The sequence below is a fragment of the Phodopus roborovskii genome, unplaced genomic scaffold (genome assembly GCF_943737965.1).
Source record: "Phodopus roborovskii unplaced genomic scaffold, PHOROB, whole genome shotgun sequence".
Classification (NCBI taxonomy): Eukaryota; Metazoa; Chordata; class Mammalia; order Rodentia; family Cricetidae; genus Phodopus; species Phodopus roborovskii.
The window spans coordinates 11,603,871-11,621,086 of record NW_026125489.1 but is presented as its reverse complement, the minus strand read 5'-3'; the positions used below and the strand labels follow the sequence as shown (position 1 = coordinate 11,621,086).

General features: G+C 38.8%; 1 protein-coding gene across 1 annotated transcript in view; it reads right to left on the bottom strand.

The window, feature by feature from the left end:
- Trhde (thyrotropin releasing hormone degrading enzyme) overlaps nucleotides 1-17,216 on the bottom strand; it is a 335,962-nt gene that overhangs the window by 154,025 nt on the left and 164,721 nt on the right. Inside the window, exons 4-5 of the mRNA XM_051176235.1 lie at nucleotides 4,955-5,109; nucleotides 2,191-2,304 (exon numbers count right to left, since the gene is read on the bottom strand). Of these exons, the coding sequence (XP_051032192.1) occupies nucleotides 2,191-2,304; nucleotides 4,955-5,109 (269 nt within the window). The remainder of the gene's footprint in view (nucleotides 1-2,190; nucleotides 2,305-4,954; nucleotides 5,110-17,216) is intronic.

The window sequence follows — 17,216 nt, the reverse complement described above, 5'->3', positions numbered from 1 at the left end:
TATTTGAGTCTTGGTGTCTAAAAATGATAAAAGTTTTTTTTAAAAAAAAGCACTTGTCTTTGATATTAGACACAAACAAGGTCAACTCTCTGAATGTCTTCACTCCTGACATGAGTCTGGCTTCTGGATTTTCTATTTTCAGCTCAGCTCTAGTGCAGCCCAAGACATGCACTCACACAGAAGCTTATGCACATACCACAATAGTGAGCTGCTGCTGACACAGCCATCACTCTTATTTTGTAGAGTATTGCTTTCACTCTTTTGCTGATGCCATTATGAAAAATAGTGCTGGCACAGCCATACAGACACTTGACATCCTTTCTTATTTATGTGGCTAACTTATTCTTGAAATTTTATTGTCAAAGAAGATATCAATGTTTTATGGTAGAATAATCTATACAAAGGGTTTCTTAATGTGGAGTTTGTGGATTTTGTATATTGAAGAATTTCATTAATTTAAAAACACAATGCCTAAAAGCAAAAAGCTACCGGGGATCAAAAAATATTTGCACTTCTTAAAAGTGAAAATAAAAAAAGATTTCTTTCTTCTCAAATTAATTGCCAAATCAATGTTAATGGAGCTTCCTTTCATTTCATAATTTGATAGGGTGAACTTTCTGAGTGGCTGTAATTATGCCCCTATTAGTTTCCAAATAATTATTATGTATTGAGTCATAATAAACAAAATTTTATATCTTAACACCTCAAGGCTTGCATACTTCCCATACATATTCTATAAAAGGACAAAGACATGTCACTTATACCTTATGTTAACTTTTAATACCTCTTTAAAGTATCCATAAGACATAACATACCTAATAAAATACACAAAACATTTCAAGGCAAAAACCTAAGGGCATTGATACCAAGGCTATACAGCCATGCTTAGGGCCATCAAAACCTATCCATTCTCTCCCCACGTACTATTCCGCTGATTAAAATTTAATCTAAGATGTACATTTCATAATGATGAATAGAAGGGATTTTATTACAAGAAGTTGAATGAGCTTTAAAAAAAAGCCTTACCTATGTGTGTGACATGACATTTGTAATAAGAACATATTTTAATACTGAGATGTAATGAAATTATAAATCTGTAATAATCCACAGCATTATGAAATTCAAAGCTAGTTCAAAGTCATCTAAAAACCAAAAGGCACTTTCTGAGATGTTTTAATCATCTTAAACATTTAAGTATCAAAGTTTCACATTTGCTAATGAATATTTCCAATAGTGCTGTCAAGTAGTTGTGGCTTTGATTGAAATGGCTTTATGAGTATTTTCTTTATTTACTTATTTATTTTCAGTTTGGAGATCAAACAAAAGGCCTTGTGCATATTAAATGTGTAGAGATTTCTGTAGGGCAATCAGAAATTTTAGATAAATCGTAAGTGAAATTTGAGCCTCTAAAAGTTAAATGTTGGTACACTGAAATTTTTCCTCAATGTATTAATACCCATTAAAATAAAACTCAAATTTGCTTTGATTTTGAGATCTAAAATAGAACTGTGGGTTCTATTCAATACTAATATAGGCAATGCTAGGCAAATGGAAGTGTATGTAAAATGAAAAACTGATGTAAAAAAATATTGTCCACTTTCTCTTTCAGAGAGATTTAAAACATCACAGCTTGTAGCACAAAGAGCCCTACTCAGGGTTCATAGTTCGGGACATTCCTACAGCATGCAAGTAAAATGCACAATGCTATAAGAAAAGTTACTGACATGTTTGTTATAAGTCACCTAATCCTAAAATGCACCTATCAATAGAAATAGGACATCATAATATTTTATTCAATCAGCATGTGTCATGTCTTGAAAGCAAAATCATGCTGTCATTTTCCTCCATTTTGAAATATATCATATACTTAAAATGTCACTTATTAATTATAATGAACTCTATTTTAAAGGATAATCCCTTTATTATTGCTAACATGATAGTTCATATTATAAAACTCTGCATATAAATTGTTTCCATTTAGATAAATAGTGGCATTTTGAAGACATATATAATAAGTCATATTTTATTTAATTTTTGGTAATTCTGGGAATCTAATGTTTATAATCTGGTTGTTTCTCTTTTATTGGCAGAAAACTTTCTTGCAGTGATTGGTGTTTTCACATAAGTGCAGTGTACACCAGCTCAACCTTTCCCTGGGGATTCCATATAATTGGAGAAAAGGGCACTTACCATGTTCCAGCCCGGATAGAGGTAGTCTGTACCCACAAACTCGAAGTAATGAGCAAAGCCTTCCTTCAACCACACATCTTCCCACCACACCGGAGTCACAAGGTCACCGAACCACTACAAGAACAAAATGAATGAGCATTAGAAAAAAGTAACATCTATCTCAGAATGATCTTACCTGAAATAAAATGTGCTAAACTGTGATGATCATAAATAGGAGTCATTCCCAAATTGTTTATGCGATCTTAAAATGCATTGGGCCAAGACTGTTGAGATTAATAAGACTACCGGAATAACACTCAAATGAATGTTTTCAGTTAAGAGCAAAAACAGGCACCAACGGGAATACTTAATGAAGAAAGGATCCAGGGAATCAACTGTCTTCAGGGGTTGGAAGGCCTATTGCATTGAAGAAGACACACTGGTTTATTGTGACATTACAGGAATAGATTGGGAGGAATGGATGGAAATCAGAAGTAGCCAGTGTCTGCTGAAGATGCAGAAGACTCTGAATGGTGGTCCAGAAATGTTACCTAGACAGGTAGTGGAAGGACATGCAGCATCTCCCTCTGACTAATGCATCCAATCAAAGGCTGAAGATGCAAAAGACTCTGAATGGTGGTCCAGAAATTTTACCTAGACAAGTAGTGGGAGGACATGCAGCATCTCCCTCTGACTAATGCATCCAATCAAAGGCTGAAGACACTACGTACTAGACTGCAGATAATGAAGAATTGAGCCAATCAAATCCGCTATGCCTCATGAGAGAGTTTTAATTGGTATTTTGATTAAATAACAATAAATGGCAATACACAACTCTGAAACCTTTACTTTTTTTTTTAATTTGGTATCAGAAATATATTATAAGCCACAAACATTCAAAAGCACTTGAAACCCAATGGAGAAAACCTAAATAGTGTCTATTCTCACAGAGGTGACTTTTATGGATGATACATAATTAAAAAAAAAAAACGAACAGGATAAATTCAAATCTCCATAAAGTAACAGAGGGATGAAGATGGGACCACTTATCATGATAGAATCACGGCATTCTCTGAGCAGACAACAATGGACCCAGGCATGAGACAGTCTTGGGCAAGAGGATTCCAGGCAGGCAGCAGACAAGAGCAAACCATAGTGCAAAGAGTCAGGGCAGGAATATATTCTTTGAGAAACAAGAGATACAGAAAGTTGGATTCTGGCTGGCTAAGTGGAAGGAGAAATGAAACAGTGTTGACAGATAAAGACATACCAGATCATAGATATCTTCAAGGGTCACCACCATAAGGGTGTTTCAAGTACCCGAGCAAGTGTTCCAATGTAAATAATTCAGTATCATTTCCTTTAAGGAATCTCCAGTTCAAAGAGAAAAAAAAAATACATCTCCAAATAAGGTAATGGCCATGCAGCCTCAATTTTGAATGTTTTGCTGTATCCAAAATACAGGTTTCTCTTTCAAACTGACAACCTGTCTTCAGAACTCTGACAACAAACAATAGAGGAAATCAAATGTGGCGATCATGGTGAAACTTGACAGATGTTTCTCTTCGCTTGTCTCGTTTCTCTGTGGTAAGGGGTCTACTACCACGGAGCCACCACAGGACATTATCATATAACAGGAGCCGTGAACAATTGCAGCACCATCACTGGCCTCCTCAGCAGACCCACAGATCTCTTTCCACTTACAGGGATATCCCCAAAACAAATTATAATTGCCTTAGAATTTTAAGTCACGGGAGGAGCCAGCCTGGCCCTAAAGAACCCCAGATACAACTACAGTGACTCCTCCATGCCCTGAGGTCAGAACCATGTCTGGCTGGGTGAGCAGAAGGGAAAACCTCCCTCACTGCTTCACCGCAAGAGGCAGAAATTTCCCAGGCAAACAGTCACCCAGCATGGACCTCGTCAAATCAGGTTCGTTTCCAAGCAGTTAACTGTTCATATTTCTTCACTATCAGCATTTTTCACATCACTCTTTCAGTAGCTGGAATATATACTATATATAAAGTCTTACTGCACCACACTGAGATTTCTGGTTTTTAAAGCATAAATGGTAACCACAGTTCCTAGCAAATAGGGTGAGCACTGCCATCTGTTAACAACGTCTGTTTTTGGTGATTTCCCGCCCCACACCACCAAAACCATGATTTAACAAGTGTTGTGAAATATACCAATCTACAACCTCCCACCAGTGAGAAAGTCCATAAACTTAAATTAATTTTTATCTTAGCTTCACTATGAAGTTGTCCAATTTGCATATGAGTTTCTAAATACGCCAAATTAACTATACATATATCACTGCTTTGAGCAGAGTCTAGAGCTGAGTTAGTGAAAGACTTCGTGTATTCTGCATGGGGAGGAGAGAAGAATAACAATCCGATTTTGGCAAGATCAAATTTTGACACATCCACAACACTCAGCTCCATCTCTCCACAATACAATAAGTCATTTCTGTCGCCGCACTTACCATACGTGCACACTAATAACCAAAGAAATGGAAGTATGGCTGATCAGCAACCACACACGGGCTCTGAAGGGGCAACCATTCCATCACACATTCCCACTGAACCCAGTGGCAGTGGCTTACTCGAGACCATCAGCTTACATATGTGTGCTTACTTCATTGTCTGAGGGGGTGAAAAGGAAATGGCAGGCCATGCAGAAGAAGCACACAGCAATTTGTACGACACGTAGATGGCAGGATACAAACCAAGCTCCTCATTCAGACAGTTTCACATTATACTTACACCTGTTCCTTTTCTCGTACCTGGTGACATATTTCATGAACAATGACCATGGTGACATCCAGCAAATATGAAATAGATGAAATGCTGGGGTCCAGGAGTATCCTTTGTTCCACAAAAATACTTAGTCCCCAGTTCTCCATAGCAGCATACGGATGCTTAGGCACAGCTAAAAGATCTAGAAAAAAGAGAATAAGACAGTTCCAAAGGTTTTAACGACGACACCGGATTCTAAGTTTCATAACGTAAAAAGTTCAGAAATCCTAACAAGGAGGAACACTTGCTCTTTATTATTTTCTTTGTAATTAAATACTTAGCCATGCCTACATGACAGTAGAAATATAGGCTATCACCATCGATGCTGGTCATATTCATTCATCACCGTTCATTTTCAGGCCCAGCACTCCAGGTAGCTGGAAGTATCCGCAACATTATTGATGGGCCCATCCTAGTAAGTTCCAGGAAGTCAAGGAAACCAAACGAGCCAGGAACCCAGAGTCAACGGCATCACACCTTCTAATGAAAATATACTCAGCTCAGGGCAGGGGCGAGTGTATTATCGCTTTTATATCAAACCTATCTCAGAGAAAACACTTCACATCAGTTTGTAAATACGGTGCCATTCTTTCTAATTTCTTGAATTCTAGTACATCCTTTTGGTCCTGTGAAAAATAAAATGCTACATTTAATCTTAGTTTATACGGAAAACTACAACGGTGAGCGTGGTAGCAAGGAGAGCACAGAGTGGACCCATGGGCTTTGGTCTGGACTTGCCACTGTCAACAACAGATGCGACATCACTAAATCACTTAGTTTCTCAGGACCACAATTCCCTCTCCTATAAAGTAATGTTATTGCCCTTTTCTGTGAAAGGCCTCCCAGCTCAAAAAACCCATGATTAGACAAGTCGAAGGGTGTGTGCTTATTTCAAAAGGTTGTCCAGGTTTTATCAACTTTCTGATTACAGTGAACTCAATAAATTCGGGTTTCATTTGATCCCTCTGCTACAGACTCACTGCAGTGGTAAGTAAAATATTTAGAAAGGAAGTCAATCCCCCAGGCTCAAAAATAAATAAATAAACAAACAAACAAACCTCTCAGTGGATCAGAAATGGAACCCAAATGCAAAGTGGTTTATTACGTGAAGCTTCAGATCTGCTGGTCTCTGGCCCCAAGAGCAGGTGGCAGCAGCCAGGAATTGGCTCTGGCAGGACACATTAGAGCCAAAACTACCAATGCCAGGTTGACGGCTTGATGCCAAAGGCTGAGGTAAGGCATGCGCACTGAGGAGAAGAGCAGAAAATAGCTGGTGCCCGCTGCTTCCTGGAAGTACTAGTAAGAGCCAATAAGTATTTGAACCCTGGTTCCTATCCATTTGTTCTTAATCACAATGAACACCCTCATTATGAAATGGAAATCTGCCTCAGTATAATCCTTGGAGTAATGTATTCCAAAGCTACCAATACATTGTATGAGAATGTTCATTATAGTATTATTTCCAAAAGTGCGAAGGGGAAGTAAAATGCCTTTTCTCCAAGATAATACACAAAGAAGCCATGAAAGCATTCTATAAAGGAATAGTACATAGCAATTAAAAATAAGTGATCTCACCACTGGGTTCTACTGTTAAAGACAGACAACCTGAGAAACACAATAATGAAAAGGAGAAGTGATAAAACGACCCCTGTCCTCATTAGAAATGATTCAAATAATCCTGCATGGTGTAAATGTGTTTTCACACAGGCAGGTCACACAGAGAGAGTAATGGAAAATGTCCATGCACATACACAGTAAGCAATAGTAAAGACACTAACTTCAGGATCAGAAAACAAAAAACAAAAAAAAATTTAAAATAAAAATAAAAAGATTATAGGACAGCCACATGAGGAATTAATATCTTCACATCAATGTTTTAAAGCTAGCAGTGAGTACACTGACATTAGCATAATAGTATCATCCTTTATGTATGCTTTAAATATTTCACAACAAGTAATTGAATGGAATAGTCAACAGTCTTAGCATACTATTGATTTTTATTTATTTCTGACTTCAGCAAATAAATGTTCAATATTGGCGCTGTTCTGAAATCTGAAATATGTATTAAAGTAAGTCAAACATATCTCTTAATTTCTCTACAATTTAAACTAATAATGAAGGCAAGGCAACTATAACACACACACACAAAATGGAATATTTAAAAGGTTATGAGGGAAGGTAAAAAAAAAAAAATCTGCTTGGAAGATCCTTGAAAAGAATGCTGTTTATCCAGCTTCAAATGGTGACTAAGATTTCAGTAGGTTTGTAGGGTAGCCTGTTTATTTATTCCTAGGAATTTTATTTTGACAAAAAGAAGTCACCTGTGCACCTATGTATATAGCAAACACTTACTGGGCATTGCCTTCCTGAAAATATTGTTTTATTATTATTTGTTGCATTTTTATTTATCTTAAATACTATTTGTTGTATAATTGTTCTGGTAAGACTTTTTCTATCTGCATGGTGGTGCTTACGCATGGAAAAGTTTAGCTAGCAATTAATGAGTGAAAGACAGAAATGTAGCAATTAAGAACTAGGAACTATATTCTGGTATGAAAGTTACAGGATGAATAAGTGTGGGGGGCATGGGCAAAGCAGGCCTCTCTACTATAGTCACATTCACTTGACATGTGAGCGATATGAAAGGTTGGCTTATTTGAAGACATGCAGGAGTATGTCCTGAAGAAGGATAGAAAACATACCAGGGCTCAGGTGGGAAAGTGACAGAGACTTTGGACAAACAGAAAAGAGGCTGCATTGATGGGAGATGTCATTCTGTAAATATGTTTCTCTTATTGGCTAATGAATAAAGTACCGTTAGCCAATAGGAAAGCAAGATAGGCAGGACTAGGAGAGAAGGAGGAGTCAAGGAAGAGGGAGGAGATTCAAATGTAGGACCAAGGGAATAGAACTCTAGACCCTCTCTCTGGTAAGATAAAACCACATGGAAATACTTAGATTGATAGAAATGGGTTAATATATTTAAGACAGAGCTAGCTGATAAGAAATGCTAGTAACAGGCCAACAGCTTAATATCTAATACAGTGTCTCTGTGTGTTTTGGGGCTGACGCAGCTCTGGGACCAGGCTGGGGTGGGGGGACAACTCATAACACTGCATGTCTACAACATATAAAAGGGGAGATATAGACTACAGAACCAGTACATAGGGAAAGCATCTAAATGGTGAACTCACTCACTTTACCTAAATGAAGATGGTGCCTAAATATGAAAAAACTAGTTAACAGGCCCATAGTGTGTCAACTCTGCCTGTCATTAGTGCATGGCAATAGCAGTAGCCTGCCCAGCATTATTTATTTGTGGAAACAGATGGACCTATATGTAAATTTCCCCCAGACAAATCCTGTTGCAATGAAGAACCAACTCTGAATTCTGTAGATCCCCATGAGCAAGGAGGAGGCTGAACCTCATGGCTGAGTGAGCAGATCACACCTGGGTCTGGATGGGCCAAATGACAAGGTGAGAAAACTGTAAACCTATGATCCAGGTATGCGACCTAGAAGTCTGAGATCAAAGGGAAAGCACAGTGAGGGGCAGTTTACAGATTGCAAAGTGCTGATAAGCAGAGAAAACACAGACACAGCTAAGGAAAGCACTTACCACACATGCATAAGGACCTGCGTTCCAATCCCACCACATAAGATGTCGTGTGACTCCACCCTTTGTCTATCTGTTGCAGGATAGCACCAGGAATCATTTCAGGGTCACAGCATTCATCATGGCGATGGGCATGTATCCATTAAAGCATCAAGTTGTACACAAAATTTACCCATGAATCATACCTCAATGGAACTACTTTGTAAAGTGTGTTAGTAACTGAAGCCGTGGTCTGCTTATTTGAGGCACATGATGCTCACTTATATTGAAATAAGTTATTTTAAGCTTGCAAAGTAATGTCACTATATCCATTAAAATGTGCATCCATAACTTTTTTTATGTGACTTGAAAACAAGAAAACTCACACTTCAGGATACAATTTACTTGAAATTTCAAAGAAAGTCCTAGATAAAATTATACATATTGTTCTTCCAAATCATAACTATCATTCAGAAGACTACATAGCTAGATCTTGCTTGCTCCCTTCCTCCTGACACTGCTAAGTTACTGAAACTCTACCATCCCAGCACAGGGCTTAAATGTCTCAGACAGAAAGAAGCTTGAAAATCTGAGACATATTCCTCAACTTTTGTTTTATTGTGGTATTTCTGAGAATTACATGGTTGACCCAGATAACATCAGGGAGCCCATGTCTTCCTCTCCATCCTCAGATTGAGTCTTTTTTATTGTCATTTTGCTTTGCTTTTGTTTGTTTGTCTTCACTTCCTTGACATTGTGACTGTCAAGAAAGCAAAGTTCTCAGAATCTCCATGTGTAGTTTCCTGTACAGGATGTTGTATGCTTGAATTTCACTGTGCTCTCCTGCAAACGCTGCTCATTTTAAATTCCACTATACCTCATTCAAAACTTTTCCTACCAGCCACAAAATCTTCAAGCTACAACCTGTCATGCCTGTAAGATATGCTGGGGCAATGGTGGCTCAGAACTTGTAAGAGTTGCCAACCAATGACTGATGGAACTTGAGGTCCACACCACGGAGAAAGGGAGCCCATGCCTGACACTCACTACCTGGACCATGGAGAGAAACCAGAAGCTGGATAGCTCAGAGACATAGCACAGAATCAAACACAATTGGCAAAAGAAAAGTCAACGAAATGAATCCTAATGATATTCTTCTGTACTCATAAATTGGTGCCTAGCCCAATTGTCATCAGAAAGGCTTCCTCCAGCAGCTGATGGAAGCAATATACATTCCCACAGCCAAACATCTAGGCAGAACCCCAGAAGAAAGGGGAGGAAAATATTATAGGAGACAGAAGTGTAGAGGACACCAGAGAACCCGGCCCACAGAACCAACTAAACGGGGCCCATAGGGGCTCACAGAGACTGAAGTGACACTCACTGGGCCTGTATGGCTTTGAGCTAGGTCTTCTGCATATGTTGCATGGTTGTTTAGCTTGGAATTTTGGTGGGCCTCCCAACAGTGGAGTGGGGTAGCTCTGACTCTCTTGCCTGCTCTTGGGACTCTTTTTCCTCCTACTGGCTTGCCTCATCCAGCTTCGATATGTGTTTGTTCATAGTCTTACTGAGTCTTGAGATTTTGTGTTTGGGTGATATCCCTGGGAGGCCTGCTCTTTTCTGAAGGGAAAGAGAAAAGCAGATGATTGGGGGAGATGGGAAGTGGGAGGAACTGAAAGGAATGGAGGGAGGGTAAACTTCCACTAGAATGTATATTATATGAGAGAAAAATAAATAAAAAGAAAAAAGTCTCCACTGTCATGGTACTAAGAGGAGAGTAATTTAGAAGTGATAACTCATGAAGACTCTGCCCTCATGAAAAGATTAGTCATAAATATGTCAAATTTTTGACATTGCAACACAATGCATTGTCATCTACAAAGTTCATGTTCCAGACCAATTTAAGACAGGAAGTTGAAAAGGAACACTCATGTTTTAAACATGACTTTATCTTAGACTACACCCATAGCTATCGTAGGGTGCATGCATTCCATGAGCCCTAGTTCAGAGACCTGGCTCTACCTTTTAAGGAGCTTGAGTGGCTAAATGTTCCTTCCCCCCCCCCCTTTTGTTCTGTAATGACACTTATCTACTCTGGAAGGCTGCAGAATCAAGGTGTTGTCTTGGGATCAGAGCACAGCCCTCATCAAACACAGCAGTGTTTTAACTTGTGCTTTCTAGCCTCTAGAACAGTGAGAAACAGGAATATGTCACAGCAATACAATCAGGAGAAGACGCTTAACCTGTTACTTGTTTATGGGACTCTTTTCATCTACCCTAATGTCACCCATTACCACCCAGATGAACGAACAACTGATATAATGTCTAGGTGAAAATGTCTAAGTGTTCTAAATGAGATGTTGCTTGGTTGGCCCTAAACATTCCTATGGTGTCCTTTTAAACTCTGATTAAAACTTTAAGAAACCCTAGATACTTCTTTCGTACTCTGGGGGAAAGTCGGCCACCACAAAACATTATTCTACTACCCTGAGAAGACCATCTGGGTGAGAACCTGCAACCATATAGAAAGACCCAAAAGGCTATCAAATGGAGTCTGCCAATGGTCATCAACAGCTAATCACTCTTCAGCATTAGCAGCAGTTGTTATGGTGATTACCTTTCTGATACATTACCATATTACCTAGAAATAGACTCTAGTATGCACTACGTTATTAGATAACCACTAGCAAATGGAAATGCATGCATATCAGGCCTCTCTTCACTCCCAAAACATACTCTGAGACCTCAGATAATCACAGACTGTGAATGGGATATAAGATGCCCAGACTTGGGTTCCTCAAGTCCTCACTCCAGTATGATAGCCCTATGTCCCAGCAGTTCAGAACCTCTGTGATGGGAGACGTCATTCTGTAAATATGTTTCTCATACCGGTTAATGAATAAAGCACTGTTGGCCAATAGGAAAGCAAGATAGACGGAACTAGGAGACAAGCAGGAAAGAGGAAGTAGTAGGGAGGAGTCAGCATGGAGAGACTGGGGAGACAAGACACCAGCCCCACTCCCCGGTAAGATGAGACCACGTGGAAATACTTAGATTAATAGAAATGGGTTAATACTTAAGACAGAGCTAGCCGGTAAGAAACAAGTAACTAGCCAACAGCGTTATATCAAATACAGAGTCTCAGTGTGTTATTTGGGGCAGGCGTGGCGGTGGGACCAGCGGGACCAGGCTGGCAGAAAAACCTTACTCCTACACCTCTGCTGTGTTTTTCGGTGATCATTCCACACTCTGTGTTTGAGTGAAGACAGAATGGAGGCATGGGTTCAGATTTTATCAATTAAACTTCTCTTCCGCGACATTTTCCCTTTTACCTGACCAACAGTCTCAGAAACCTTGACATTCTTCTGCCTTGCCAGGCTTCCAGTCAGACACACCCAAGCTCACCAATTAATTTTGATCTTTCATCAATTTCTCAATGCAGATTGGTTAAGAGAGTAGGTTGATCCCTAATAAGTTCAGTTTTCCACTATTCCAGACTTCAGCTTTTAAACTGAAGGAGAGAGGGGCAGGAGAAATGGCTCAGCAGTTGAGGACTTGTACTACTCTTGCAAAGGACCCAAGTTTGGTTCCCAGAATCCACGTGATGTGATCGACAATCACCTGTTAATCTAGCTACAGGAGGCTCTGACAGCTCTGGCCTCCATGGACATCTGCACTCATGTGCACACACACCAGCACATGCATAAAAACACACAAATAAAAGAAATAAATCTTGTTTTTTAAAAAAGGAAGGGGGTTTAATGCCAAGGAAAGAAACATGGGGCCTAAAAGACTTCTCAGTACGTAAAGGTACTTGCCATCATGCCTGATGACCCAAGCTTCACTCCTTAGGACCCACACATAAGGGCACAGACTCAAAAACGTTGTTACTACCTCCACTATGGGTATGCTCCTGTACTTCTGCACATACAAATGTATATTTGCAAATAAACCAAAATAATAAAGAGGAAAGAAAGAAAGGAGAGAGAGAAAGGGAGAGAGGGAAGGAGGGAGGGAGGAGTAAAGAAAAATGGGCCTATGACTGATGTTCATGAAAATAATTTTCACACAGAGCAGTAGCTTTCCTTTGGATGACAAGTCATGCTCAGTTTTTATCCCCAAGATACACAGATGTATGCTATCAATATAATCATTTGAGAATGGGATTGTACTTTTCCAGGCGCAAACATCCGTTCCATGGAAGGGCTTTGCCACAGGAAGGGCTCTATTGCCCTTACATCCTTCATCATCTTTTTACTCCTAGTCTAATTTTTACTTATTTTGCTAATTTCACTCCAGAGTCTCAGAAAGAGTCTGAACTCTTTGCCTTGGTCCTTCTAACTCAAATCTCTCTTATTCTCAAATTGTTACTCTCTTGTCCCAACTCATATCTTTTTTTGTTGCTATTTGTTTTTGTTTTGTTTTTACTTCACTTTATCTTTAAATCTTATCTCCAGTACTTTCTTCTTGCACACTGTATCCTAACAGCATCTCATTCACAAGGCAACATTTTTTTTCCCCTAGATTTCCTGTGCAGGCATTAATGATGAAGGATGGTGTACATAATGGTTCCAGGTTCAAGTTTCAGGTCTCATAGTGCCTGAGATCCAAACCCAGACATTTCATTTATGAGCTATGGGACCTTGAACAAATTTCTCAATCTCTTTTAGCTTTCATTTTGTCATTGATTAATGGGAGGTAAGAGTACTTGAATTTCAAGTTGTGAAGATTAATTGGTAGATCGTGTAAGGACTTAGTTCTAGGTAGAACGCATGCTACATCAACAATTCATTCTTACAGAGTTTTTCATTTCCTCTCCATGTTGGGGGATAATTTGCATCACAGACTTTAGCTGGAAGTTCTGAAGCAAAGTTTTAGTCAGTTTGTCTCATTGGAGAGTTTGATTTCTGAATTAAAAACCTAAAATTTAAACCAATATGTGACACATCTAAAAGCAGAATGTGACCATGGCATTAATATTTAGGGACACAGAAGAAAACCTGAAGGCATGTCAGGCCAAAAAAAAGAAAAAAAAAAAAAGAATTAGATTTTCTCTGTGCCATGGCTACCACTTGTAAAAGACACCATGTATGTATGCAGGACCCTCAACATGCGTATCTTTACTTATGCATGAATGTAAAATTCCTTTATTGGAAGGCTACCATTCATAAAGATAGAAATTGAGTTTTAAACGGTAATATCGATAAAATAAATTATATAAGTGCTCTCCATTTGGTACTTATAAAACCAGGCATGTTTTTGCTTTGTCTTAAGTATGTCTTACTCTGAAGAAATTTTTTACAAGCAGGCTAACTTCCCAACGATGGTTTTTAAGTTTGGTTTGTAAAGGAGATTCTGCAGTTAACTATTCCAGTATGCATTCTCCAAAATGTACAAGTGAATCAATCCTTCAGAGTTCCACTTTTCTCCTAATGGGCATCCTTCACCCAGAAAGGACCAATTGCAACTCCACATTTTGGCCTATGACAGAATTTTTCATCAATACCACTCGTGTTCACATGCTTTGCTTTTTACTTCCCAAGCTCTAGCAGTCTCCTGAATTAACATTAGCCCATCATACATAGTCAATGTTCCTTTTCTGCTTCTCCTGCCAGATGCTCAAAAAAAGATTGCTGGGGTTTTTTGTTTATTTTTTTTTTGTTTTCTTTGGGGGGGGTCTTGTTTTTTGTCATTTTTGCAATCACTTTTACTCAACACATACTAATTAGTATCAATTGTAAAGAAGCAACATTTTTCATCTGTTGCTTGATTTGTTTTATCCCTGAGAAATATTGTATATGCCAAAGGGCGTTTCTGAATACACAGAGCACATCCGCCAGTCTTTTCATCCATTTAAAATTTTAAAAGTATTCTGACTTTATCTTCCCTTATTGTATTACGCATTTTTATTGCTGTGCCTCTAGCTTGTTTGTAACTCATTGTCTTTGCTCTGAGGGTTATGATCAGACTTGAACATAGTAAATACACTAAGTGACCCCATCTGAGTGAACTGGTGACAGGTCAAGTTCAATAGCTTTTGTGTATAACAAAGGCTATATATAATGCAAGCGAATACAGATTAAATGTAAAGACCCCTATTGTTTGAATTTTCCTTTCTTAACAATAACTATCTACCAAACTTTGGCAATCCTACTTGCTATCCAAAATAATAGATGGATTTACATATTTTCTGAAAAATTCATTTCCTCCCTTCTTTCTGAGAAAATATTCCAAACCTATCTCCTATCTCTAGAAATGTATTACTTTTATTCCTTAATTGTTACCTATAACTACATTTAATTAAGCAATGATAAAATTATAGATGTTGTAAGATTGTTTCAGATGGTTATTATTCTAGACTTTCTGCCCCATTTTGGAACAGAACTGTGAAATTGAAAATGTACCTATTATAATAAAATTTCTAAATTTATTTTAGTTATTTATTTTAGAATTTCAAACATCACTACAATGAATTTTAGTCATATCCACCCCTCCTCATCCTAAACTCCTCCTATGACTTCACATCTGCTCTCAAATTCATGTCTTCTTCTAAAATCATCATTGGTATAAATATATATAGTGTTGTTATATCATATATTACATAGCCTACTGAGTCCAATTAGTATCACACACACACACAAATGAATGGAGTGGTGACCCCTTGGGCATGGGTAGTCGATCATGCACTTGTCCCTGAAAAAGAAAAAAACCAAACTGACTCTCTTTTCCTCAACAGGCATCACATACCTATTGATTGCTCCTTTGCAGGTAAATAGGTGGACCTGGAAATTATTATACTGAGTGAGCCAATGCACTTGTAAAGACAAACCACCGCAGGACCACTCATATATAGATCCTAGATCTTAATCTTTAGGTTTTGATGCATAGCTCAGAGTTATTATAAAAGCCAAGAAAATGAAAGTCTATAGGGGATTAGGGAACAAGAAGTAACTCTAGAGAAGATGACAATGGAGTGCACATGCTATGAAGGGGCAAGGGAGAAATAGGGGATAAAGTTAAGTGAGAAAGGGATGGAAGGGTAAAGCAGAGGAGGAGTAGGGAGGAGAGAAATCATCAGGAATGGAGTTCTCTTGAGTTACTGCTCAGTGCATGTGGCCAAGTTTATCTGTGAAACCACCAAACACAACAAATGCTAATGACCTTTGTTCTTGGTCACCGGACAGCGCTTGAGGGTAAGGCTCTATCGTTGATTACACTATACACTTCAATCATAGGTCTTGGAGAAATCAAGCTGAGCCTGACCTGGAAGCCTCCTTTCTAATGGATAACTCTGTAATGTTGGAGGGCACTATCCAGGCTGCTGGAGTTATAAATAGTCATACCCAGCTTTGCTGCCCCAACAATCCGTGCCCAGCAGTGCAATGGTGTCACTAATATGACGTGGAGTAACCCTCTTGTACTCAGTAGAGATTTGTCATTCAGATTGCTTATAGAAGATGCTGACTGGCCAGTAACCACACAGGAGATATAGGTGCGGTGGCCAAACTAAGAATGCTGGGAAGAGGGAGGGTGAAGTCAGAAGTGGCAAGCCAGATGCAGAGCAGGCAAGATGAGAAAAGGTACCAACCCACATGGCTAAACTTACATAAGAATTATGGGTTAATTTAAGTGTAAGAGCTAGTTAGTAATAAGACTGAGTTACTGGTCAAGCTTTAATAATGAATATAAGCCTCGTGTGGTCATTTGGGAAGCAGCTGCCCAGTATTTGGGAGTCGCCGGCAGAACAGTAACTCCTACCTACACTGATATCTTAGTGCTAACCAACAGCAGTCTGAGTGGATTTAATGTCTGCTCAGTAGGAGGGAAGCCATGATGGAACTGCAGATAGATCTACCTAAGGACTAGTGGCTGAAGAGTTCATCAACGCTAAAGGAGACCCTATTGCTACCATTTTGCTAGCTTGACATAGTATCCAACTATTCTCTAAATAAATTGCTATAACTTACTAGAAACCAAAGGGATCTGGGCTCTAGACATAGAAACTTGAACAATAAAGTCATAGTCCTTCACACGTGGCTATACTCTGTGGGTGACTTCTTCTCCACAATCTTTTTAATAAAGATGGTCATATACCAATGAATGTAAGTCCCATCCAGAGCAAAGGGCATGCATGTACATCATCATATTAAGCGACGGGTTTCTAGGCTCCAAGTCACTGGTCTGTGGTATAAACTACTGTGTGTACAGGTCTCACCTGGCCCTTTTTTTTTTTTTTTTTTTGTCACTCTAGGGAACTGAGACTCAAAGAACTGACACACACAGCGAGAGAGAGAGAGAGAGAGAGAGAGAGAGAGAGAGAGAGAGAGAGAGAGAGAGAGAAAGAAAGAGAGAGAGAGATAACAAAGTACTTTGTTTCAAATCCTGTCTTCTGCTACCATGCAGGAAAGAATGTCAGGAAGTCTTGTTAAAATTACAAATAGGGTGACAGAATCTCAGAGTGGACATAATACTTTCTGATGTGAGCTAATATATGTACTTCCTGCTGAGTAATTGGAAAGTTGTGAAGGTTTGAATAACTATCAGCTATTATGGCAGACAGAAATAATGGTCCTTTGAGGATGTTGATATCTTCATTCTCACAGCTTCACCTATCCTTCTATCTATCTATCATTCTATCTATCTATCATCTATCT